The sequence below is a fragment of the Phyllopteryx taeniolatus genome, chromosome 2 (assembly GCF_024500385.1).
Source record: "Phyllopteryx taeniolatus isolate TA_2022b chromosome 2, UOR_Ptae_1.2, whole genome shotgun sequence".
In the NCBI taxonomy this organism is placed as follows: Eukaryota; Metazoa; Chordata; class Actinopteri; order Syngnathiformes; family Syngnathidae; genus Phyllopteryx; species Phyllopteryx taeniolatus.
Genome location: NC_084503.1, coordinates 29,552,927 through 29,578,819, shown reverse-complemented (window position 1 = coordinate 29,578,819; position 25,893 = coordinate 29,552,927). Strand labels below are relative to the sequence as shown.

Genomic DNA, 25,893 nt, shown 5'->3' with positions numbered 1-25,893 from the left:
TTTTATTAGATTTAGATATTAGATATTAGAATATAGGTTGTGTCAATGTAGGTCAGTGCTTCTGATAGTGTTTTGTCCAGCAGAGAAGGCCTTGCTGGCTGGCCTATTACTATTACAATGTTGTTGTTGTTTTTTTAGGTATCTGGTTCACCTGTGTGGTATTATACTAATATTTGTATGTATAAATGTATATGGATACATATGAATCGATGGGATGGTTTTATGGAGTCTTATTTTGATGTGTAGAATGTTGTAGAAGGGAAAAAGAGCACACTGAATGTGTGACATTGAATGCATGTTTGTCTTTACATTTTATCCTTGTCAGACCGAGGGAGGATTCTGCAAAAGCTAATGAGGACCCAATTAATAAACTACTACTCCTTTCTTTATTTCATTATTTTCCGCAATCTGGATGCCCTGTGGCACAGTGCTGCCTCACAAAGGTCAGTTTTGGTACCAACCCAGATATCCACATTGGAGGAAACCCATGATTGTTGGCAATATAGTTGCATGTATGGTGTAGTGTATAGGACAAATGCCACACAGAGTACGAGTAGCACAGCAATAGTAGTAAGTAATAGTAATCGATGTGTACCCTGCTTAAGTTGTTGAACCAGACAGCTCATCTGTTACAAATGAATGGTAGGCCAGTATTCAATGGACAAGGAACAAGCGTGGAGATATTTCATAAAATTCTTTATTTATAAACTTGATGCAAGTTTACAAATTACTTTACAAGGTCAAATTCACCCTTGCAATGGGGGTAATAAAACAAAAATCGGAACTGAAAGCCAAGCATGCTAACCAGTGCATAACTTAAGAAGCCAGGGGACTATCGCAGTTTAGTGGAATGGAACCGGGCATCAGTTCTGACTTTGGATCAGCGTTGGACTTAGTGGGAGGTGATTTCAGTGCACATCAGACTCGGGGAAACAATCGTCAGAAAGGTAAAAGGTTTTATGTAGGATTGGAACTTAGAACTTTATCTAACCTCGTTCCCCACACAGTGCGCTGGGAAACCACTGCCAAGAGCCAAGATGTAATTGTTGCTTTGTTAATGATGTTGCCTTTGAAATTGAGCCGAGAAAAACATTAGCATACCTGTCAAGAATGAAATGAACATTTGTCTTTTGATTGAGTTTGACGCCATTGAGAAATAGCAATGCTGTTACATGCTGACACTGCCAATAAATAGATGTTAAGTTTCCACCCAACAAGGCCTTTCAGTAACTTTGAGGAGTTGGGATATATTAACATGCACAGCAATGATCAGGATGAGGACTTTGAAGATTCTTAGCGACGTTTGTGGTATGTATTCCTGAGTTTGCGGACCCAACCCCCACAGAATGCCAACGTGAACACGGAAAGTGTCTACGCCGTTTGACAAAATGTCCACCAAGTGATGACACGAGGCCCGGCGGGCAATGTTTTGCATTTTATTTTTTTCATAAGGGAATAACAGAATTAAGGCTTTGCTCACACTTTTAAATTCGGTACTCTGGTTCGGTCCCAAAAGGATACACGGTGTGCGGTTCACCCGAAGACACAACCTGATCGGACGTATCGCGTTTGTGGCGGTCTCGGTCCAAACCCAAGTGTGAAAACAACCTCGCGATGAAGCTCCCTATGCTGCCTTTTACAACGCCCTACTTTAAATCAGCGCGGGTAACACCACTGAAAACCCATGATGGGAGTGCTTCAATGGAATGAACACAGAACAGAAATCACTTGACATCACAGATGTGCAAGGGGTTCCCATGATGAAAGTAGTGAGGTGCGAAGTTGAGACTATTGCTGTGAGTTGAGGAAAACAAATTCAAAGTCTAGGACAACTTGGAAGGTCACTTTTTTCCCCCCACCACCTCAAGACCACGAATAGAGGATTGGCGTCGTGGCTTGCGAGAAATAAGCGGGGCAATTAATTGACGATTCCATGCATAGCCTGATTGAGGTTCATCCGGTTGAAGGAATGACAAAAAAGAATAGCCAAAGCCCTCTGGAATGCCAGTGACAGCTGTGATAAAGACGCATCGTCAAACAAGAGGGGTCAATGACCACTTTTCCACTGCCTGCAAAAGCCGCCCTATTTCCGCCCTTTTACCCCTCCCCGTGTCGCCATTCTGGATAAATGACACCGACAAGGAAAGGTGGGAAGGAAGTCAACCAAGCGATCTTCGGCCTTCGGAGGTTGTATCGGAACCGTGACAGAAGCGGGATGCCACCTGCGCAAGGTAAGGTATTCTGCAATGTCGGGACAGTGTGTGCCAAGTGTAACAACTGGCACACACTTTCCCTGCCCTGTTGATGTCTAATTCCTGTCCGGCAAGTATTTCATACAAAAATCTTGGTGGCATTTAACGTGATTTTTGTCATCTTCTGCTGTGGCTCGGATGCAGGCAATTTTCTGCAGGCTTTCTGTGTAAAAGAGGCTACTGTCACCTGGATTACAAATGAATATTAGAAAGAAAGAAAAAACACGCAGTAGTCATTAGCCTCACATAAGAATATAGCATACTTTAGTTTCCTTATGCAAGAGTATCCGTGTCGCAACTTCTTCGTTCCAAGAGGGAAGCTGCTGTTGATAGTTGCAGCCCACACTGGTGTACACAGTCTCAGGGGGCCGGGTGGAGGTTATATTATAAACATCCTTTCACAGAAATACAAATGTACATTTTTACACTGTAGCGTTAAAATTGACTAGATTACAATGTGAGCCGATCCCGTCCAGTTCGGTCCATTTTTTTTTTTTGTAGAATTCTCAACGCCAGGCTCAAGCTGACAAAATATAGGTGTCTATGTTCTCTTCACCTGAGGCCTTCAGACTTTGAAGAGACATCCAAATGCAAGCTGGCTCTGCATACGTGGAAAGTCCACAGCGACGTTATTGAGCCCCACCATGGTGGGGTGGTCCAAGACCAAGTCTGTAGCCAAATTGGCACTGTCCCATTAAAAACGAGCCTCAGTGATGGGTGAGTCAGCGGTATTATTCAGTTGACCGTTTCCATCAGGAGATAAATATGTGGCGGCAAGATTGACGTCCAAAGCGGAGGGGTGGTATATTTGCGTATGTGCTTGTTTCTGGTTGGTTGGTCACTCGATGAGGAATTTTGGCTTGGAGTTCACAAAACGTTTAAAACGGTTTGCGCAAAAAAACTGTTGAAAAAAAAAAAAGGTGGTCACAAGGACATCTAAAGCAGGAAGCGGGGAAACAATCTTTAGCCATCCTCCTTTGGGGGTGTGTACCATCCTGGAGGCAAAAAGCAACAACAGATTCATTACATGAGCATGTTTAGATCACAATTTTAGGGAGACAGGGGTCACAAAGAGCTTAAAAAAAAAAAAAAAAAACCTAGAAGAAAAAAAACTGACAAATACACAGGATAATATTGCAATATTAAAGCCAAAATGTAATTGTTTAAATAAAGTCACAAAGAGTAAACAAACTGGATGGCTGCATTGAAGTGAGGACTGTTGAGGATATTGAGTAAAATTTTAGTACAACTTCCACAAATAATGGAAATGAAAGTAATTATAGGAATAAAAGTCTTAATGTTATGAGAAATTAAATTATAAGGAGAAAAAGTCCTAAAATTGTAAGAATAAAATCACAATAATCTGGGGGATTTTTTTTTTTTTTATGAGCATAAAGTCATAATATTACAGATATAAAGTAGTAATATTGTGAGAAAAAAAGTGACCACTTAATGAGGAAAATGCAACATTATAAAAATGTGATAGAAGGGAAACAATATTTACAAATGAGGTCTTCATTTTATGAGTCATAAGTCATATTACTAGAAAATGTAAATTTTATGAGAAAAATCTGTACTGTAGGGAGATAATTTCACAAGAATAGTCATAATACTTCAGCAATAAAGTTGTAATATGAGGGAAGAGGTTTGCAATAATAAAGTTGGAATATTATGAGAAAAATGCTATTAATTTTGCAAGAAAAAAGAAAACTAAGAAAATGATTTTACATGAGGGATGTACCTATATCTGTATCTCACGGTTCGGTTTTATCTCGGTATTAATCTCACAGTACGATAATTCTTGCGAAATCGTGGGAAAGCTCACGGTATTGGCAGGAAGGCTCACGGTACATGATAAGTGGGGGCAAAGAGGCAAAAGCTGGAGAACCGAAAACCCTCTTAAGTCTTGCCGAGTCCTTAATAGGTTTTAGCAGTTTGTCTGTTTTCCCACAGGTTTTTGTGAAAAAGATAGCTTCAAATCATATATTACCTTACACTTCTATCCCTGTCCATCCAATGTTTACATTTATATACTCCAACTCCAAAACACTATTATTGATGCAGCAATATTAAATGCTCACAATAACAAAACTGTCCATTGAGAAATGTAACAGTATTTACTGTACTGTCATTTTTTAAATGTATTTATAACATTAGAAATTGGATACTGCCTACTAACAACAGTGCTTTCTTTGCTTGAGTCCAAAAATGCAAGTGAAGACATCAACGCAAGAGCACTCTTAAAGGCTTTATTTTTTTCCCCTCTGCTTAGTGATATTGTAAAATGTATTTTTCTGATCACCTTCTGTTGCATGTTTTTAGTTGAAATGTGGACATTTCATTTGAAGAGAGGGAACTATGTCAGATTTGTTTTTGCATTGATATCTGTATTTGTATGGCTTGGACCTATTTCATTATTTCATTTTTAGGACTACTGTAAGGTATTGGTGGATGGATACGTCGTAATGGGGAGTCGGAATCGTTATTCTCTCTCCGTGTGATGTTGGGCTGGCTAATGCGGCTTCCTGGTGACCGCCACAATGGGATGCGGGTTCGTGAAGTGGAGTTCCACTAGCAGCCGATGCCAGCCCGTGGGTAAGCGTTAGATGGGACGGAGGCCGGCGCGAACAACAACGCGACTCTCGCCGAATCGGTTTGCGAAGCAATGCTCAAATCGGCATAGCGACTACGCTGTTGCCTTGGGAGGGACAGAGTTGTTTGTGGATCCGTCCCAACGCAGGCTTTTTGATCAGATGGGCCAGTCAGCCAATCGGTGTATTTGTTTTGACTTACCCCAAATGGTCACATGGGTTAGGCGTCCAATCGGGTGCGTTTATACTCTTAATGAGGAAGTGGAGCTATCAAAGCACTTTTAATTTCGCGATATCACAGTATCATGAATATTGTTACACCCCTATTTACATAAAGTCATAATAATACAATCACAAACTAACTGATATATCTGTTGAAGTCGGACTTTATCAGTAAGCAAGCACACAATAAAATTGTCAATGTTAGGGTTAGTTTAATTTGTCTCTATTATATAACCATAAGCAATTTTAAATTATTTAATCCAGTATTAGCCATGAATATGCAGCAGCTATCTAGAGAGATGCAGTTTAAGCTGTTGCACTTACATTTGTTTGATTTTTTTATTTCTTCATCATTGTTGCCCTAGAAACACTATTTATACTGTATGTACAGTATGTGTCACTGTTACAGGAATACATGTTTATTTTTGTATGTTTGTGTGCATCTCAATTTTATTTTGAGCTGAAAACTTTTGGTCAAATCTGGTTTTGAGGGTAGGACATTTGACTGTCAGTGACACACTTGCCAAAGAGATGTGAATGTTATGTGACAGCAGCCACGGCTTCAAGGTTATTAAAGTGAACTTGCACCATCCCTTTGGGTCTTTGGTAAAGCTAAAGTGGCGTGGGACTCCTTCATCCCTCCTGCAGGGATGCTCTTATTGCCACCAAAATGAAGAGTCCATTTCTGACAGTATTTCAGTACCCGCTTTTTGAATGTAAACATTAATATTGCTTGAAAAAAAAGAAAATTTTTTTTTGGGTGGGTTTTAATATTGCAACTAACAGACTCGCCTCGTGTTGTTTTGGTGCCAGACTAGGTGGTGAGAGAATTTTCAGCCGTCTGTGCTGTGACTTATGGAGGTGGCCACGGAACACTTCTTTTAGCTATCTACCACCATCGATTCGTAATTATTGAACAAACTGGCTCCAGAGAAGCACAGTAGCAGTTTCATGATGCTCAAATGTTACGTAAATGCCACAGAAATGGTTCAAAAAAAAAAAGGAGTACTAACCATTCTTTTCGTGAATCTGGACCAGCGATTTGTAGGACTGCTGTGCTCTGGCTAGATTGTACTGGTTCTGCAAGAAGAGATAAAACAAGTTCAACCTTCGGGACAATAACAACATATGAGCCATTGTGAAATACTTTGTCAGACTTCTGTATCCAGTGTCCAGCATAAAAAAACAAGTAAAATGGAGGAAGTGTTAAACAAATATGTAATAAGCATGATCAATTGAACAGTAATTCATACAACCCATTGATATCACACATTTACTGTGTTAGATGTAATTACAAATGTACTATACACTGTATTGTCAATATTTTGCCAGGTCGGCACTGCAAACGAGAATTTGTTCTCAATTGCCATTACACGGATAAATAAAAGGTTAAATAAATAAGAGTACTGATCATAATATCACGCAATATACAATCTCAAAATGGTTGCACAAATGTGACTGCTGCATAATATGCTTTTATTTGTTAGATATTACGTTAAGTCTAATAGATATTAGGTTATAATATAATCTGATCATTATTATGACCTTTTAGACTGAACTTGGAGGGGAAAAAAAATCCTTTTAAACCACAATCACATGGTCTGACACAACTAGGGGTGGAACAGTTCACAAAATCCACAATTCAGTTCGTATATCGGTTTTATGGTGACAGTTTTCGGTTCGGTTTGATATACGTTGACTCTTTAAGAAAATTAATTATGTCTTGTATCATCATCTTATTCCATGGGCTTGTCTCATTAAAGGTCACCACAGCGAGTCATTCTTTTCCATGTAAAGCCTACAGTGCCGTGAAAAAGTATTGGCCCCCTTCTCAAATTCATATATTTTTGCATAGTTTCTCCTGCATCATCTCTAACACCAACTGCCCTCAGATTTCACAGAGTTAAGCGGAGTGGCTGGAGCTGTGGTGCGGCCGACAGAACCTGGAGCTGAACACGCTCAAGACTGTAGAGATGATCGTGGACTTCAGGAGGCATCCTGCGCCACAGCTGCCCCTCGCGCTGTCCAGCTGCCTTGTGTCAACCGTCGAGACCTTCAAGTTCCTGGGAATTACAGTCTCTCAGGACCTGAAGTGGGCGATCAACATCAACTCCGTCCAGCAGAGGATGTACTTCCTGCGGCTTCTGAGGAAGCACGGCCTGCCACAGGAGCTGCTGAGGCAGTTCTACACAGCGGTCATCGAATCAGTCCTGTGTTCTTCCATCACAGTCTGGTTTGGTGCTGCTACAAAAAAGGACAAACTCCGACTGCAACGGACAATCAAAACTGCTGAAAGGATTGTCGGTACCCCCCCTACCCACCCTTGAGGACTTGCACGCTGCCAGAACTAAGACGAGAGCGTGCAAAACCCTCTCGGACCCTCCACATCCCGGTCACTGGCTCTTCCGGCTCCTTCCCTCAGAGAGGGACCAAAACATTTTGGGGCATCATTTTGGCGTACTTTGTGAGTTTTTTGTATTACTTTGTAACTCCATTTTGGGGCATGGTGCCCCAAGTGAACACATTTCAATTGGGGAGCCCTAGGGACACCCCATTTGAGTACGGTAGCCGCTACCGATCAATGCAAACTAGAACTAGTAGACATTCCAACAGCTTCTTCCCTCTTGCAATCAACTTCTTAAACAGCTAAGCTATTGCAACATACTGCCAATTTTTGTTTGCTGTCACATTTCTGTGGAGCTAATTATATATTACTCGTGCACTCACTGTAGTAGTCTCGCCACGCTGGACTATTTGCTTATCTGTTGTTGACCAATACTGGCCACTCATGCCAGAGTAGCATCTGCTCCATTTGCACACTGATTGAGGAGTATCTGCAACATTTGCACAATCAACATTGTCCCAGATTATCGCACGACTCGCTTGAAGTCTCGGCGCCCTTTGCACAATGGTCATTGCACCGGACTATTGCTATATTAGTCATTCGAACTGCTCTAAGTGCTAGAGGACTCTGCATCTTTTTGCACAATTGTCAAAAAATAAATAAATAAATAAATTGTACCGGCATTACCAGATAACTAGCAAGCCTTTATTGCTCAGTGACTGTTTTTCTCAATGTCTTTATGTCTCAAAAGTGTTCTCTGTTAATTGGCTGTCTGTTGTCGTACCAGAGCGGCTCCAACTACCAGAGACAAATTCCTTGCGTTTTTTTGGACATACTTGGCAAATAAAGATGATTCTGATTCTGAACTAGACAAGATTTCAGTATTCACATGGTTGATGAAATGTTTGTTTGGTGGTTAAAAGTGAGATTTTTTAAATGTAAAATAGGTGGCTTGGCTCAACAAAGGTCTACTGTTGATCATGCGTGAATGAGCTCGGCTTATGCATAAAGTTCACTCTATAAACTTCATCTTTATGTTACTAGCAGCATTGACATATGCTTTCAGTCAAGTCCATAAATATTGGCACATGAACACAATTGTCACAATCTTTTAGGCTCTAAACACCACCACAATGGATTTTAAATGAAACAAACAAGATGTGCTTTTAGTGTTGCACCAAGTACTGAAACCAGTATTGTACAGAGGTATTTTGACATCAGATAGGTAGTAGTTGGGGGGAGGGAGAAAAGAGAAGAAAAAAACAAAACAAAGAAACTTTCGCAACAGCACTCAATTCATACGATGTCTTAAAGCCCAGTATCCAAAAAGCCCACAGTCAGCCAATGACGACCTGTCTGCTGAGAAGCTATGTGCGCGGGACTGTGTGGCAGCCGGGAGAATGAAATGGCTTCAAACGGTCAACTCGCTCCTGCGGAAAAGTTAGCATGCTTTAGCGGTAGCCATCGGGACGTGATCTCAGAGTCCACAGCTCACAAGGCTATGTGAGCAAAGTCAGTGTTCTATGCAGTGGATTCTCCCGTGCCGTTAGGGAAACTCTGCATTCGATGGACATGTGAGTCAGTCAGGTGTAGCCTACACTTTCATTCCAATATGACGGGTACGTATGACTGCATATATGTAAAGTTGTGCTCATAAGTTTACAGTGGGTACGGAAAGCATTCAGACCCCCTTAAATGTTTCACTCATTTTATATTGCAACCCTTTTCTAAAATCATTTAAGTTAATTTTTTTCTACATTAATGTACACACAGCACCCAATATTGACAGGAAAAAACTGAATTGTTGTCATTTTTGCAGATGTATTAAAAAAGAAAAACTGAAATACCACACAACCATAAGTATTCAGACCCTTTGCTCAGTATTTAGTAGAAGCACCCTTTTGAGCTAATACAGCCATGAGTCTTTTTGGGAATGATGCAACAAGTTTTTCACACCTGGATTTGCAGATCATCTGCCATTCCTCCTTGCAGATCCTCTCCAGTTCTGTCAGGTTGGATGCTGAACGTTGGTCGACAGCCATTTTCAGGTCTTTGCAGAGATGCTCAATTGGGTTTAAGTCAGGACTCTGTCTGGGCCATTCAAAAACACTCACTCAGTTGTTCTGAAGCCACTACTTCGGTATTTTAGCTGTGTGCTTAGGGTCATTGTGTTGTTGGAAGGCGGACCTTCGGCCCAGTCTGAGGTTCTGAGCACTCTGGAGAAGGTTTTTGTCCAGGATATCCCTGTACTTGGCCGCATTCATATTTTCTTTGATTGCAACCAGTCTCCCTGTCCCTGCAGCTGAAAAACACCCCCATAGCATGATTCTGCCACCACCATGCTTCACTTTTGGGACTGTATTGGACAGGTGATGTGCAGTGTCTGGTTTTCTCAACACATACCACTTATAATTAAGGCCAACAATTTATATCTCTGTCTCATCAGACCAGAAAATCTTATTTCTCATCATCTTGGAGTCCTTCAGGTATTTTTTTTAGCAAGCTTTCATGTGTCTTGCACTGAGAAGAGGCTTCTGTCGGGCCACTCTGCCATAAAACCCAGACTGGTGGAGGGCTGCAGTGATGGTTGACTTTCTAGAACTTTCACCCATCTCCCGACTGCATCTCTGGAGCTCAGCCACAGTGATCTTTGGGTTCTTCTTTACCTCTCTCACCAAGGCTCTTCTCCCCCAATTGCTCAGTTTGGCCAGACGGCCAGCTCTAGGAAAGGTTCTGATCGTCTCAAATCGTCTTCCATTTCAGGATTATGGAGGCCACTGTGCTCTTAGGAACCTTAAGTGCAGCAGAATTTTTTTTTGTAACCATGGCCAGATCTGTGCCTTGTCACAATTCTGTCTCTGAGCTCTTCAGGCAGTTCCTTTGACCTCATAATTCTCATTTGCTCTGACATGCACTGTGAGCTGTAAGGTCTTATATAGACAGGGGTGTGGCTTTCCTAATCAAGTCCAATCAGTATAATCAAACACAGCTGGACTCCAATGAAGGTTTAGAACCTTGTAGATCATCTTAAGTATGATCAGAAGAAATGGACAGCACCTGAGTTAAACATGAGTGTCGCAGCAAAGGGTCTGAATACTTATGGCTGTGTGTTATTTCAGTTTTTCGTTTTTAATAAATCAGCAAAAATTTCAACAATTATGTTTTTTCTGTCAATATGGGGAGCTGTGTGAACATTAATGAGGACTAAAATAAACTGAAATTATTTTAACAAATGGCTGCAATATATGAAAAAATTAAGGGGGTCTGAAAACGTTCCGTAATATATATATATTTTAATACGACTGATGAGTGAACAAGAACCATCATTCATTTCTTTGCGGTTATGTTTTGTTTAATGATAATGCTAATCTGAAATGCTTGACAGTTTCATTTGAATTCCATTGAAAATAAAATTAAATGTGCTTCGCCTGGCCCTTCATGTTTTCTTTCAAGAATTGCTCCCATCTTACAGATTCTGCCTGGGTAATAAAACATATGAGCACAACTGTGTTTTCTCATTTACTAACTAAAAGTAGGGCTGTGAATTTCAAAATAAGAGCAAGTAATTCAAAAGAAAGTACTACGTGTTCAAATAAAGTGCTTAACTGCAGAATAATTATTTTTTTAAAAACTAACAAAATACAGATAATACTTCATGTTTTCATCATATGGGTAAAAGCAAAATCATGCATTGTAAAAATGCATTGTACATGGGTAAAAGGGTTTTCCAAAATTTTTAGGTCAACTTTGGCGGTGCTTTATTATACATGGGTGCGCATTACACACAATAAATTATGGTATGTTATTCTGCCCTGCCTAAGTGTGCTTAAAGGTGTTTATTGACACCCCAATTTGCGTTTATTGTAAAATTAGACACACATTATTAAAATAATCATTAGTTGCAGCCATAGCTGCAGACTAACAGACTCACTTCATGTTGTTTTGGTGCAGTACTAGCTGCAACTAATGATTATTTTAATAACTGATTAATCAGTCTATTTTTTCAAGTAATCGATGAATTAGATTAAAACAACTTTTTTCAATTTCCATCCTTTTATTATAAAAATGGGACATTTGAAATTGACAGTGGAGAAAACAAACAGATAGATTACCATTCAGTTATTGGTTTGGGCCGCAGGCAAAAATGTTGACAATTGTTTTCCATAGAAAAAGATGTTTGCAAATGTCTTATTTTGATGAAACACAAAGTCTGCTTTATTATTAAATCAATTAAAGTCAATTACTCGATTAATCTTTGCACCTCTACAAAAATCTATTAACTAATCAACTATCATGTCCATCCCTAATGTATAAGTCAGTCGTTCAACAAAACAAGCAGGTTCCAATAATGTCTGCACTTATAAAGCAGTCTTTTGAATGACAGTAAATCTATGTACAAACAAAATTGAGTAACAGTCTTGCGCTCTCTTACTTTATTGGCTCCAAACTGCACTCTGGCTTTTCCCTTGACTAAAGTGGCATTGATCTGCATGATGACAGACTCAATTGAATAGGCACTGCTCCAACCCTGCGGACAAGGAACCCACGCCAGTTATAAAGGCTCTTTATTAGATAAAACAAACAAAATAAACAGAAAATTAGACTTTGAAGATGATTCGCAGAATAAATTACCTGTTTGGTGAGAAGTTCCATGCACAGGGCACCTCCTCCCAGAACGTACCTAAAGTGGACAAGAGGAAACTTTATTCTTTTCCTCTTTTTAACCTGCTGGCGTTGACAAGAAATTTTGAATAACTCACCCTCCAGACAGCACAGGCGACACCACCCGCACAAATGGAGGATCAAAAGGGAAATTATCCTGATGGAGGAAACACAGAAGATTTAAACGTTTGCCTTTTTTTTTTTTTTTTTTGGAACTTTGTCCCAGAAAGTGTATTCACTTTATAGGAGAAGTTGAGTAAAATGTAGTCCATTCCTTCCTTTTCTTTTAAGACTTGTAAGTCACTGTGTAAGGGACTGTCCGGATCCACACTGTGGGTGAAGGAAACACAGAATTCATTACTCAGTGTATTCCTAAACAAAAGCAAGACGCATTAAAATTTTCACTCACGTTCGTAGTTTGACATGCCATTCATACAGGCTGTCGTTGACCAGCTCCACTGAGTAGATGCCTGTCATACAAAAGGGAAGATGTACAAACTTTCATCTAATTTCTGTGTCAATAACTCTGCCGGATGGCACAGTGAATGACTGGTTAGCACACCTGCCTCACAGTTCTGAGGACCGGGTTCAAATCCGGCCTCGCCTGTGTGGAGTTTGCATGTTCTCCCCGTGCCTGCGTGGGTTTTCTCCGGGTACTCCAGTTTCCTCCCACATCCCAAAAACATGCATGGTAGGTTAATTGAAGACTCTAAATTGCCCGTAGGTGTGAATGTGAGTGCAAACGGTTGTTTGTTTACATGTTTCCTGTGATTGGCTGGTGACCAGTTCTGGGTGTACCCCGCCTCTCGCCCGAAGATAGCTGGGATAGGCTCCAGCATGCCCGCGACCCGAGTGAGGATAAGTGGTTCGGAAAATGGATGGATGGAATAACTCTGCCTCTACACAGATAATGCTCAGTTTTCAATGGTAATATCAGAGGTATTTCACACTAATATTATTGTACAACGAGACTATTTTGCTTTTTTGGATGACACTTCTAAGAGATGTAGAATCAACAAGGATTGTTAAGAGAAGATGTTATGGACTGAGAAAGGGTCCAGTGCATTCCAATGTTTTGCTGTTTTTATCTTTCACTGTGCTTAACTGTTTTTTACATTTGTCAAATACAACAAGTGAGATGCATGAGGCGTGAATCCCCTTCGTCGTTAAGGTCAACACAGTTTTCTTCATTTTCACACTTATGTGGGAGTTAAGAATGTTAAAAATGTGATTTAAAATATTTCCTGTATAGTTTAAAGTTTTGTAGTAGTGGCAGCTTCAACCTGGCTGTTTCCTGTTTGTACTGTACTGCTCCATGTATGTTTAAGTAGCAATTCTTTGGAGGTTTATAATTTACCTTAACATGCACATTTGCACTAGCTCGCTGATAAAATTTAACATTATATTTTAACATTAAGACAGCGGACTTTCATTCAATGAAATTATATGGCTTGGTTTAACATTTTGGTGTTTAAATATACAGTATAATGTTTAATTCTCTTTTGTTTTACATGTCAGTTTAACAGTAAACTTCAATTGGGAGTGACAAAAATCAGCTTGAAGGAAGCATGCTTTACCTCTTATTTGGAGACCGGCAGTGCGTTTTAAAAGCTGTAATGTGTTTGAAGTGTGTGGGATGGGTAAAACTATAATTGTTTTTCGTGTTTTTTAAAAAAAACATTTTATATGACCTCTTTATAGCACAGATTTTCACTTTTTGTGGGTGGGTCTGGAATGTATTCCCGGCGATAAGTGGGGGTTGGCTGCATAATTCAATGAATAAATCACTGACACCATAAATCAAATTTGTATGATATCATTAGACGTGCAGGTGTACCTCAGTAAATGTAAAGGATCAATAGCAACAATGAATCTTTAGATGTCTTTAAAATTCACGTTTACTATTCCAATACTTCCCTCTAGATCACATCTATTAAACATCTATGGTATGCAGAGGAGCGTGTGAACTACTGTGTGATTCTGGGTTTCAGGGTGTAAAGCAGCCTACCGGTTTTGTAACTCTGAGACCTGTAGATCTCTCTGAGCTCCTTCATCAGGCGGTCCGAGGCTTGCACGGAACCAGAGACGGCTCCCTGAAGGCAAATGAGCAAATCAGTCAAAGAAGCATGTTTAACCAGAGCAGTAAACAAGAGACATAAGGTATCATATCTCAAGGCACCACTGTATCAGAAGCAGTATGCTGACTGTGCGTATGTTACTATGGTAAATTTCATAGTCTTTCCACTTCTGTTACTGTTCTACACACTTCCTATAAAAGCTTCCATTTTCCCCATCATCGCTGTTCTGTATAAACCAGGGTCCGACATTAACGGTGCCCCGGGGCCACTACGGTGCTCTGTTGGGCCCGGTTGGGCCAGTAAACATTTTTAAATCACTGAACATTTTCGCCTGCCGAGAATGGCCAAAACTGCATTTTCATTGTCAGTCTGAAATCACTGAAACATCCCATCCAAGACAGGATGTTGTGTGTGTGTGTGTGTGTGTGTGTGTATATATATATATATATATATATATATATAAAACACATTTTATAAATTGCTAGATTAATGCTAACAGTCAAAAGAAAATCCTATTGACGGCTAGCTAGAATTAGCATTTGGTCAAGAGAGGGATTTACCTTCAAATGACGAATATTCACACGCAAACACCGTAGAAACACATAGACATTTAAGATAACAACATTCACAGCACATATTGTTCCTAATGTATGAAAAATGTGTTTATTAATGTTATAGTAGCTTATCACCCCTCGTGTGTGACTGAGAAGTGAATGAATAATGCAAGGAGTTGCATTGAGTATCCTGTATTGAGTTTTTGAGTGTTGAGAAAAGCACAAGTGTCATGCATTATTATTACTATCATTATAATATTGTGACTTTCTGGACAACTTTCTGCATGCATGGAGAGTAGCTGCATGCATGCATCGCACCGCACTGCTCCTAAGAGGCCAAGGTACACACAGCAGAACAGCAGTCATTGACTGTATAAAAAGACATGCTATTTTCCTGACTTTGACATGAAATCAGACTACACTTTCCCGCTTTTAGGTCAATTAGGATTACCAAAATTATTTCTCTTTGCTAAATGCCAGAATAATGAGAGGACTTTTATTGACAACTTTTATAGACAATACTGTCATGGCTAAAAGCATTGGCACCTTTTTAGCCATGATGTACAGTGAGTACGGAAAGGATTAAGACCCCCTTAAATTTTTCACTCTTTGTTTTATTGGAACCATTTGCTCAAATAATTTAAGTTTATTTTTTTCCTCATTAATGTACACACAGCACCCCATATTGACAGAAAAAAACGGAATTGTTGAAAATTCTTGCAGATTTATTAAAAAAGAAAAACTGAAATATCACACAGCCATAAGTATTCAGACCCTTTGCTCAGTATTAGTAGAAGCACCCTTTTGAGCTAATACAGCAATGAGTCTTTTTCAGAATCAGAATCATCTTTATTTGCCAAGTATGTCCAAAAAAGGAATTTGGGAATGATGCAACAAGTTTTTCACACCTGGATTTGGGGATCCTCTGCCATTCCTCCTTGCAGATCCTCTCCAGTTCTGTCAGGTTGGATGGTGAACGTTGGTGGACGGCCATTTTCAGGTCTCCCCAGAGATGCTCAATTGGGTTTAAGTCAGGGCTCTGGCTAGGCCATTCAAGAACAGTCACGGAGTTGTTCTGAAGCCACGCCTTCATTTTTTTTTTTTTTTTTAGCTGTATGCTTAGGGTCATTGTCTTGTTAGAAGGTGAACCTTCGGCCCAGTCTGAAGTCCTGAGCACTCTGGAGAAGGTTTTCGTCCAGGATATCCCTGTACTTGGCTGCATTCATCTTTCCTTCAATTGCAACCAGTTGTCTTGTCCCTGCAGCTGAAAAACACCCCCACAGCATGATGCTGCCACCACCATGCTTCACTTTTGGGACTGTATTGGACAGGTGATGTGCAGTGCCTGGTTTTCTCAACACATACCACTTATAATTAAGGCCAAAATGGTTCTATCACGGTCTCATCAGACCAGAGATCTTATTTTTCACCATCTTGGAGACCTTCCGGTGTTTTTTTTAATCAAACTCCATGCGGGCTTTCACGAGTCTTGCACTGAGGAGATGCTTCTGTCGGGCCACTCTGGAATAATGCCCCGACTAGTGGAGGGCTGCATGATGGTTGAGTTTCTCCCATCTCCCTACTGCATCTCTGGAGCTCAGCCACAGTGATCTTTGGGTTCTTCTTTACTTCTCTCACCAAGGCTCTTCTCCCCTGATTGCTCAGTTTGGCCGGACGGCCAGCTCTAGGACGGGTTTTGGTCATCCCAAACGTCTTCCATTTAAGCATTATGAAGGCCACTGTGCTCTTCAGCAGAATCTTTTTTGCAACCGTGGCCAGATTTGTGCTTTGCCACAATTCTGTCTCTGAGCTCTTCAGGCAGTTCCTTTGATCTCATGATTCTCATTTGCTCTGACATGCACTGTCAGCTGTAAAGTCTTATATAGACAGGTGTATGGCTTTCCGAATCAAGTCCAATCAGTATAATCAAACACAACTGGACTCCAATGAAGGTGTAGAACCATCTCAAGGATGATCAGAATAAATGGACACCACCCGAGTTAAATATATGAGTGTCACTGCAAAGGGTCTGAATACTTATGGCTGTGTGATATTTAAATTTTTCTTTTTTAATAAAGCTGCAAAAATTTCAACAATTCTGTTTTTTTTCTGTCAATGTGGGGTGCTGTGTGTATTTTAATAAGGAAAAAAATGAACTTAAATGATTTTAGCAAATGGCTGCAATATAACAAAGAGGGTCTGAATACTTTCCATACCCACTGTATTTCTTTTTGTTTTTTTTCAATTTCTTTTATTTTAATATATTTTTATTTTACCTGTTACCTATTTATTTTCTGATTGTTCTTTTAAGTTATATTTAAAGTTGAGTTTTGGTAGTTTAATAAATATAAATTTTTGAAATAAATTAATAATTGTGTTTATTAATCATGATTTCAATATCCATCAAAATGATCGTCCATCCATCCATCCCTTTTCTTTACCGCTTATCCTCACTAGGGTCACGGGCTGCCGGAGCCTGTCCCAGCTATCTTCGGGCGGGAGGCGGGGTACACCATGAACCGGTCGCCAGCCAATCGCAGGGCACATAGAAACAAACAACCATTCGCACTCACACGCACACCTACGGGCAATTTTACAGTCTTCAATCAACCTGCCACGCATGTTTTTGGGATGTGGGAGGAAACCGTAGTGCCCGGAGAAAACCCACCCAGGCACGGGGAGAACATGCGATCTCCACACAGGCGCGGCCGGGATTTGAACCCTGGTCCACAGAACCGTGAGGCAGATGTGCTAACCAGTCATCCACCGTGCCGGCCCAAAATGATTGTGATTAACATATATATATTTTTTTCATAATCGCACAAGCCCTAATGTAGCTCCCCTCCCTCCTTCACACTGCGCAGGCACGCATGAGCTCCGAAGCAAACCCAAACAAACAAACAAAACAAAAATGTCAGATCATAAGGCCAATAGCACTCTCCATAAATAAATTGAAAAATTTTACAGCTAATCCATATGATCAGTATCATCAGATCTCATTCATGGATTATCAGTACCGGAATCGGCAGCATGAAACTGATCTGAGCACCCCTAATTAACCATAGTGTGCACAACATCAAGACACAAGACAAACCGTTAGAATGTCATTGCTAAGTATTTAGATAATTTTATCATTGATTTATTCTTTAAACCATTATTATTAATGTATGCAATTGCAATGCCTTGGGTTTAGTGAGGTTAATACAGTCATCGCCATGAATGCAATTGTACTAATAATTTCTTATAAAGGGGTTCTAATAATAGGCTACAGTATAAAGAGGCTAAATACAAAATAATCAAAAAAACGACATATTATATCATGAATATACGGGGTCAGTATAAGTTCTGACAGGGCCACCACAACTTGGCTCATGGTGACGTAACAGGGCCACCACTATAAAAGGCTTAACGTTGGACCCTGTAAACTGCAAAGGCAACGGTGGGATGATGTTGAGCCACAATTTTTCTGCTTTCGCCGGTAGTATCGGAGCAATAACAGAGGTGACGAACTGCCTGTGTGTAAGGGTCTGCCAGAATTTCAAACTTCTTTCGCCCTATTGTGTTGTTGCAGCAGAGATTGCTTTCAACACAAAGTGGTAGGAGGACTGAGGGTTGCATGTCAAACTTCACTGTCCCACATTTCCCTTAAACACAGGTGCCTTCCCGCCTGTTATGGCTCTATCAACTTTCACACGGCCAGTTAAAAGCTGGAAATTTGGACTGTCGTTGCTCTGTATAAATGGCACTAATACAAAATGGGGGATGAAGTCAATCTGTGATTTTTTTTTTTTGCATTTTCACAGACCCATGTATTCCACAACAAAACAGGAGTGTGAAGTTTCACACTTCTCCTGCCCTTTTGTGAAATAATGGTCGCTTTCTGACAAGTGTTTGATTTTTCACACTGATCAGCATCATCATTGAATTATTTGAATACGGGATGCCGTGTCGCTGGGTAAAAGCACATTTGCAGTAACATCCATCTTCGCTGGGCTGTGTGTAAAATGCAAAGGCGATTAAAGGCCACATCTTCTGTTAACATACAAAGGTGTCCAAGAAGGAACTCACGTTCAAGTGGTCCTGCCTCTGGTTCTTCCTTATCTTCTCCAGGACGGCCAGATTCTCCTTCTCGATGCCGTCGTCTTCTGACTTCTTGCCTTCAACGGGCTCCTCCTCTTTCATTTCATAGTGGTCCAGGTCCTCTATGTCCTGTCAAAGGCCACATCTGATATGTGAATTACTCTCAAAATGTTTGCTAGGATGATTACATGAAGCACAGAGCAATATTTAGCTCTAGCCGCTTAAATCTCCAACCTATAAACAGGAAGTGTTCTGGTACAAATATTGTTACCTCTCCCATCTCTTCCTCCTCCTCTTCTTCTGATGTGACCTCCTCTGTCCCATGCTACACACAAACATACATGCCATTAAAACTAGAAGAACGTGGTTGTAGGTGACCACAATGTATCCAGATAGATATTTAAAAGTACAACAAGTAGTGTCGGCCGCACCTTTCGGTCCTGTCCAACAGGGCCGGCGGGCAGCGGCTGGTCAAGCATCTCCACATCTGGATGCTGGGGAAGGTTGTACAGCCGGCAGAGATCACAGATCAGCTTCTTTAACTGCTGTAATAGCTGGAGAAGACAAAATCAAAAGGAGGCCTCACTTATCGAAGAGTCGTGAGATTCTTACTTAAAAGTGTAAGTATGCATGAAAGCTGAAAATAGCGTACGACCCCAAAAAATATCAGCTCTATCAAAACATTCGTATGAAGGGAATTTTCCTTGGGAATTTTCCTTGTGAAGTCAAAGATCCACTTAGGAAAGGGCGCACGATGATCCCGCCCCCAACATACCACAATCTAACCATATACGGTCAATGCATAGCACTACATGAATATTAATGAGCCATGCTGGCCAATGCATTGTGAAGGGTGGACTGACAACCTGCTTAACAACACAGTGGAAACAAGGAAGTGAATAGTTTGGTGGCCTTGACAGAGTAGAAAATAAAACAAAAACCGAAACTATAACAATGAGGACAGGAGGAGAAACTTTAGAGAAAACATTACATAAAATAATTGCAGCCCATCGACAGTCTGCTACTGGTGTGGACATACAGTCCCCTCCAAAAGTATTGGAACGGCAAGGTCAATTCCTTTGGCCAGAGCACTTTTTGTTTGAATCCACCCACTTTCCATGTGAGCAAAGGTATTGGAACTGACATGATTAAATTAATTTAAAGTGAATAACATTTAATATTTGGTAGCATAACCCTTATTTGCAATAACTGCATCAAGCCTGTGACCCATTGATTTCACCAGACTGTTGCATTCTTTATTTGAAATGCTTTTACGGGCCTTTATTGCAGCCTCTTTCAGTTCTTGATTTTTTTCTGGGGGTTTCTCCCTTCAGTCTCCTCTTCAGGAGGAAAAATGCATTCTGTATTGGGTTAAGGTCTGGTGATTGTCTTGGCCAGGCCAAGACCTTCATTTTTTTCCCCCTGATGAAGTCCTTTGTTGTGTTGGCAGTGTGTTTTGGGTTATTGTGTTGTTGCATGATGAATCTTCTAACAATTAGTTTGGGTGCATTTTTCTGTAAATTGCCAGACAAAATGGTTTTGTAGACTTCAGAATTCATTCTGCTGCTACCATCATGACTTACATCATCAATAAAGACTAGTGAGCCCGTTCCAGAAGCAGCCATCGAGCCCAAGCCATGACATTACCTCCGCCATGCTTCACAGATGAGCTTGTGTGTTTTGGATCATAAGCAGATCCTTTCTTTCTCCATACTTTGGCGTTTCCATCACTTTGGTAGAGGTTAATCTTGGTCTCATTAGTCCATAAAACTTGTGTTCCAAAACCTTTGTGGCTCATCTCTGTAGTTCTTTGTATAAATCCAATCTGGCCTTCCAATTCTTTTTGCTGAAGAGTGGTTTGCATCTGGTGGTATGGCCTGTATATTTCTTCTCTCGAGGTCTTCTTCGAACAGTGGATTGTGATACCTTCACCCCTGCCCTGTGGAGGTTGGCAGTGACATCACTGATGGTTGTCTTTGGGTGTTTCTTCACAGCTCTCGCAATGTTTCTGTCATCAACTGCTATTGATACCCTTGGCCAACCTGTTCGATGTCTGTTGCTATGTACACCAGTAGTTTCTTTCTTTTTCAGGACCTTCCAAATTGTTGTGCTGGCTATGCCCAATGCTTGTGCAATACTTCATACCGATTTTCCCTCTTCGCTCAGCTTTAAAATTGTTTGCTTTTCTCCCATAGACAGCTTCATGGTCTTCATGTTTGCTTAACAGCAAAAGCAGTTTTCACAGGTGAAACCCAAAGCCAAAAACAAGCACTGTCTAATGTTTAAGGAATCAATATGAAAGGCAACACCTGAGCAACTAGAAACACCCATCAGTCGTATGTTCCAATAGTTTTGCTCACTTGAAAAGTGGGTGGCTTCAAACAAAAGGTGCTATGTCCTGAGTTGATTAACACATCTCGATGTAAATACAATGAAATAAAAGCTGGAATTCTGAACTTTTGTCTCATATTCATCTTTTGATCTGAAACCCAAATGTCTTCCGTATACAATAAAAACAAAGGAATTGACCTTGCTGTTCCAATACTTTTGGAGGTGACTATAAGTAAAACATTTCAGGTGTCGTTGTCTTCCATTATCCACAGATGCGAACCCACTAATTACAACAACTAGATTCAGCGTAATAGTGAGTTGTACTTTTAAATACTTGTATTCATTGGTTTCTAAGTGGTGCGTCAGAACACTGCTATACGTGAAACTGGTCCTAGCACTGAAAAGATTGGGGACCGCTGCAATAAAGCCCCACATTTTCTTGCAGAAAAAGTCAAGTCAAAAATTTTGGATTTGGATTGCATGTTATGGCAGCTGCTAATACACACCGTAAAACAGATGCAGATATTTACCAGTGTGCTGCCTTTCCTCACATCCTCCAGACGCTCCAACACTTGTGCCAAGCTAGGGTCGTCAGAGTCCACGAACCAAATAGGCGGTGTAGATGGATAGGACTCCTGAACACACACAAAATAAAACAAGTTTTGTATTTTAGTTGTTTTGGTAGCACAAATCAATGGCAAAGAAATATACTTTAAACCAGTGTGTGATAGGGCTGCAACTAACAATTTAATATTGAAGATCTCAGGTTAACCGTTTATATATGTGACGTGATCTATTTGACGTGTTTACATGCACCACTACATTAAAATCAGAACAGCCGTTTTATAGACGTGTGACATACGCAGATCTATGTCAACATCATGTGATTCATCGAGATCAGTCTTCGATTTAGCACAGTAGTTGCGATTGTTTTTACACTTATGTTAAAGCAACAGCTTAATAAAAACTAGTCAGAAGTAGTTACAATGAACAAGCGCTCTGTCGCAGACCTGCTATGTTTTGAAGCTGTCATATTTCCAAGTGCATATATGATGACATCACTACGCATTTATTTCAAGACAGTGGACGTGCAGCAGAACGTAGCCTGACTATTCCGATTGACGTGTTTACATGATTTTGATTGGTTTGGGGAAAAGACTATTCTAACCCTTTGGAGCAGAAAGAAATTCAATTTGGTTTCAGCCTGTTTATTCTTAATGAGGTGTTTATATCAGTGATTCTCAACTAGCGGTACGGGACCCAAAATTGTGTCGCAGACCCATTTTGGGTGGGTCGCGGACAGCTAGGAGAAAAAAATTACATGTATTCGTATTCTGATTTTTTTCCCGTTAAATTACAGAGGCGTACCAAGTTTCCACATGGAACATAGTAACAAAGTGACAAGAAATGTTCTAGCCACTAGTAACAATTGGAAATGCAGGTCCCAAAATGACAATAGTTGAGCACCACTGGTTTATAAGGAGCATTTTTATTCAGTTTAGGCTTCTAACCTGATTCTAATTGGAATACAAGGGTCCATTGTAAACCCAGCTATTGTTTTCCATAGCAGATGTTTGCAAAAGTCTTATTTTGATTAAACATAAGAGATAAGTCTGCTTTAATGGACGACCGGAATCCGAGTGATTTACTGTTGAGAGACTGAAATTGGGAGGATTTAAAACATTTTAAGTCAAATAAGGTCTCTAAACGATGTATCGATTATCGATCGATCAATAGCTGCCCATTAATTTGATAATCAATTAGTTGTCGATGAATCAGTTAATTGTAGCACCTTTAGTGTGAGAAATAATCGTGTTTACGATGGCCAATAGTCCAATTCACTTAATTCAGGGGTGTCAAACTCATTTTTGTCACGGGCCACATCGTAGTTATGACTTCTCTCGGAGGGCCGCTACAACTGTGAACCCATATAAATGAAAGATTACCTCATATACTGTAATTACATACAGCATACACAACACATTGATGAATAACCAGTTTTGAAATCAGAAGCCTATAAAAACATAGACTATTAAATTTCATTTCAAAGTGGGATTGGTAACACCAAATGCTTGCAAATATCTCAATGGTATTACACCTGAACACAATGAGCAATTTTGATTTGCTTTCGCGGGCCACATAAAATGATGTGGCGGGCCTCATCTGGCCCCCCGGTCACCAGTCTGACACCTGTGACTTAATTGGTCTGAAAAACGTTTGTTTACTACAAATAATGTTTGTTTATCTATGTTAGACATGTACAGTGACAGCCAGGACAATTACATGCTCTTCCACTTTTGGGGGACATTTGTTTAGTGGCGTGTCATGACATTTTGTTCCTAATGTAAAATATGTGCCTTGGATTATTTTTGATGAACAGCGCTGAGTGGCAGAATTCCCAGTTTCCACCTCCGTGTGAGTTTGGTTCTAAAATGTAGTCTTAGCTCTTTAGTCTCATTGGTAGATCGTTCTCTTTTTACATCCCTAGGATATGGAATCCACAATGGAAAGACTGACTGATTTGAGTGCTAAATGGGAATTTCCATTACGGATGAATAAAGTGTATTATCTTTCTAGATGTTTCCCCGTAAAGCATGAGCACACAGCCTTAGCACGTAGTCTGCTACTTGACCAGCAACTTAACCGGCTAACTTTAGCTTGCCTGCTAACCACCACTATAAACATGTCAATCGCCGTTAACATACTTACCGTTATGTTACAGTGTATAATCAGCAGCTTCTCCCCGGTTACGTTAAACTGACAGCTCAGCTCGTCGGGCTTCCAATCGATAATCCGGAATCGTTCGTGGTTTGGGTCGAAAATGGACTCCAAAAACTTCAGTTCGGCCTTCAGCCCCGACACCGACATCTTCCACGCATCTCCGGCCAGGCCGCTCGCGGTGGGGGAGAAGAAGACGGGGCTTTAGCTCGGAGCTAGCTTAAAGATATTAGCTAAAATAATAATAATTTTTAAAAAAATGAACAAAAAACATACGTGTGTAATTTTTGAGCTAAACGATCACAGTTTGTCGCTAGAGCTCCCCGTGTGAGTCCAAAAAAGCCAGTGCCCTCCGCGTAAAGCGTCCGGTTCAAGTTAATCTCAATTGGATGTTTTCACCGACGTAGCGGCTAACGTTAGCATGCTAGTCCGTTGTTGTTGTCTTTCTGTCGTCTATTGTTGTTGGCCGCCTATCAGGACAAGTGTCTTAAAAGCCGCGTCCGCTCATCTCGTCCGCCCGCTCCCATGGCACGGCACCCCCGTTATTCATCGAAGTGGCGGGCGAGCGCACGGTTCGCCCCGCTACCTCGCTGCGGGTGCAAATAATCCGCCGGAGGAGGGACGGTTTTTTCATCCCGGTTCAAGTACTTTTATCGTACTTGGTTGGCCTCACTGTTGGGGTTTAAAGATGGCGTTCCGCGAGCTCGCCCTTCCCGCAGCATCCCACAATTCACTGCGCCATCTCCCGCGCGGGATCCAGGGTTTAGCCCCAAATTGAGCCCAAATTACATTTAATACTGTATATTCATATATATTGTTATCCTTGAATTCTATAATTTGGCGTTTAAAAAGTACTGGGACACTTTATTATTCTTTCTCAAATAGTTATCATCACTACATGTTTTTCCACAAATTCAATGTGCCCAAATGTTATTTACTTTTTTAACGTTTAGATGTTATTATTGTTGTTGTCAGATAATTATCTACTCTTCTGTTTCCGCGTCTGTCCCGCAACATCCCACAATTCAACGCATCCCCGCCCGCACGCTATACAGTACCGTGAAAAAGTATTCGCCTTCTTTTCAAACTCTTATATTTTTGCAGTTTCTCCACTTTGTTTAAGATCATCAAACAAATGTAAATATCACACAAATATAACTTAAATATAAGTGAATTTAAAATGCTGTTTTTAAATGGTCATTTCATTTATTAACGAAAAAACATTCAAACTTACCTGACCTTGTGTAAAAAAGTAATTACCCCCCTTGTTAAATCATTAATTAATTGTGGTCAATCACAACTTTTGGGTCATTTTCACTGATCACACCAAAGCCTTATTATCTCCAGACCTGTTCAATCAAGAAATCACTTAAACAGAAACTGTCCCAACAAAATCAAGTCAGACAAAAGAGCTAAAAAAAAAAAAAAACTGCAACAAAATTACACAAGCCAAAGAAATTCCAGAACAGTCGAGAAATAAAGTAATTGACATCTATCAGCCTGGAAAGGGTTACAAAAGCTATTTCTAAAGCTTTAGGATTCCAATAAACTTATACACACACACACACACACACACACACACACACACACACACACACACACACACACATATATATATATATATATATATATATATATATATAGCTATCTCTAAAGCTTATATCTATTAATCTAAAATTCTACATCTTTCAAAGATTTTATTTTTGTGTTTTGTTTTTAAATTGACAACACTTCTGATGATAGATTATTCCATATCTTCACCCTATAGACTGTTCTGGACCTGCTTTTAAGTGTGGTACGCGCACTTGGTTGTTTACAATTCTACCCACCCTCTCTAGCATCAAACATTTTTGGAATATTTCCTGGAAGGGAATTGTGCTGTGCTGTATACAAGATTTGTGCTACTTTACAGTCAACCAGATTGTTGAATTTCAAAGTCCTTGATTTAAAAAAAAAACAAAAAAACATTTTGGTGTGTTCGTAGTACCCCGAGTTGTTGCACTATTCTTATGGCTCGTTTTTGTACAGTGCATATCATCTTAAGTGTGCTTTTATATGTAG

The 25,893-nt window shown here is 40.2% G+C and overlaps 1 protein-coding gene across 1 annotated transcript; it reads right to left on the bottom strand.

The window, feature by feature from the left end:
- Positions 1-679: 679 nt before the first annotated feature.
- LOC133474203 (ubiquitin-conjugating enzyme E2 Q2-like) lies at positions 680-24,571 on the bottom strand. Its single transcript, XM_061765663.1, has 13 exons — positions 23,824-24,571; positions 21,645-21,749; positions 19,215-19,337; positions 19,055-19,108; positions 18,772-18,912; positions 14,080-14,164; positions 12,481-12,541; positions 12,311-12,401; positions 12,170-12,228; positions 12,042-12,090; positions 11,842-11,937; positions 6,079-6,145; positions 680-3,247 (listed from the first exon to the last, which is right to left on the bottom strand). Exons 1-13 carry the CDS (start codon positions 23,980-23,982, stop codon positions 3,216-3,218), a joined length of 1,122 nt encoding a protein of 373 aa, XP_061621647.1. The 5' UTR covers positions 23,983-24,571; the 3' UTR covers positions 680-3,215.
- Positions 24,572-25,893: the final 1,322 nt, after the last annotated feature.

What these genes read in the sequence shown, in the direction of transcription:
- LOC133474203 (XM_061765663.1), bottom strand. Translation starts at nt 23,982, where the DNA reads ATGTCGGTGTCGGGGCTGAAGGCCGAACTGAAGTTTTTGGAGTCCATT. An exon ending in TGGCATGTCAAACTACGAAC is followed by an intron (nt 12,402 to 12,480) that starts GTGAGTGAAAAT and finishes CTTCACCCACAG; the next exon opens with TGTGGATCCGGACAGTCCCT. An exon ending in TGCAGTTTGGAGCCAATAAA is followed by an intron (nt 6,146 to 11,841) that starts GTAAGAGAGCGC and finishes CTCTTCTTGCAG; the next exon opens with AACCAGTACAATCTAGCCAG.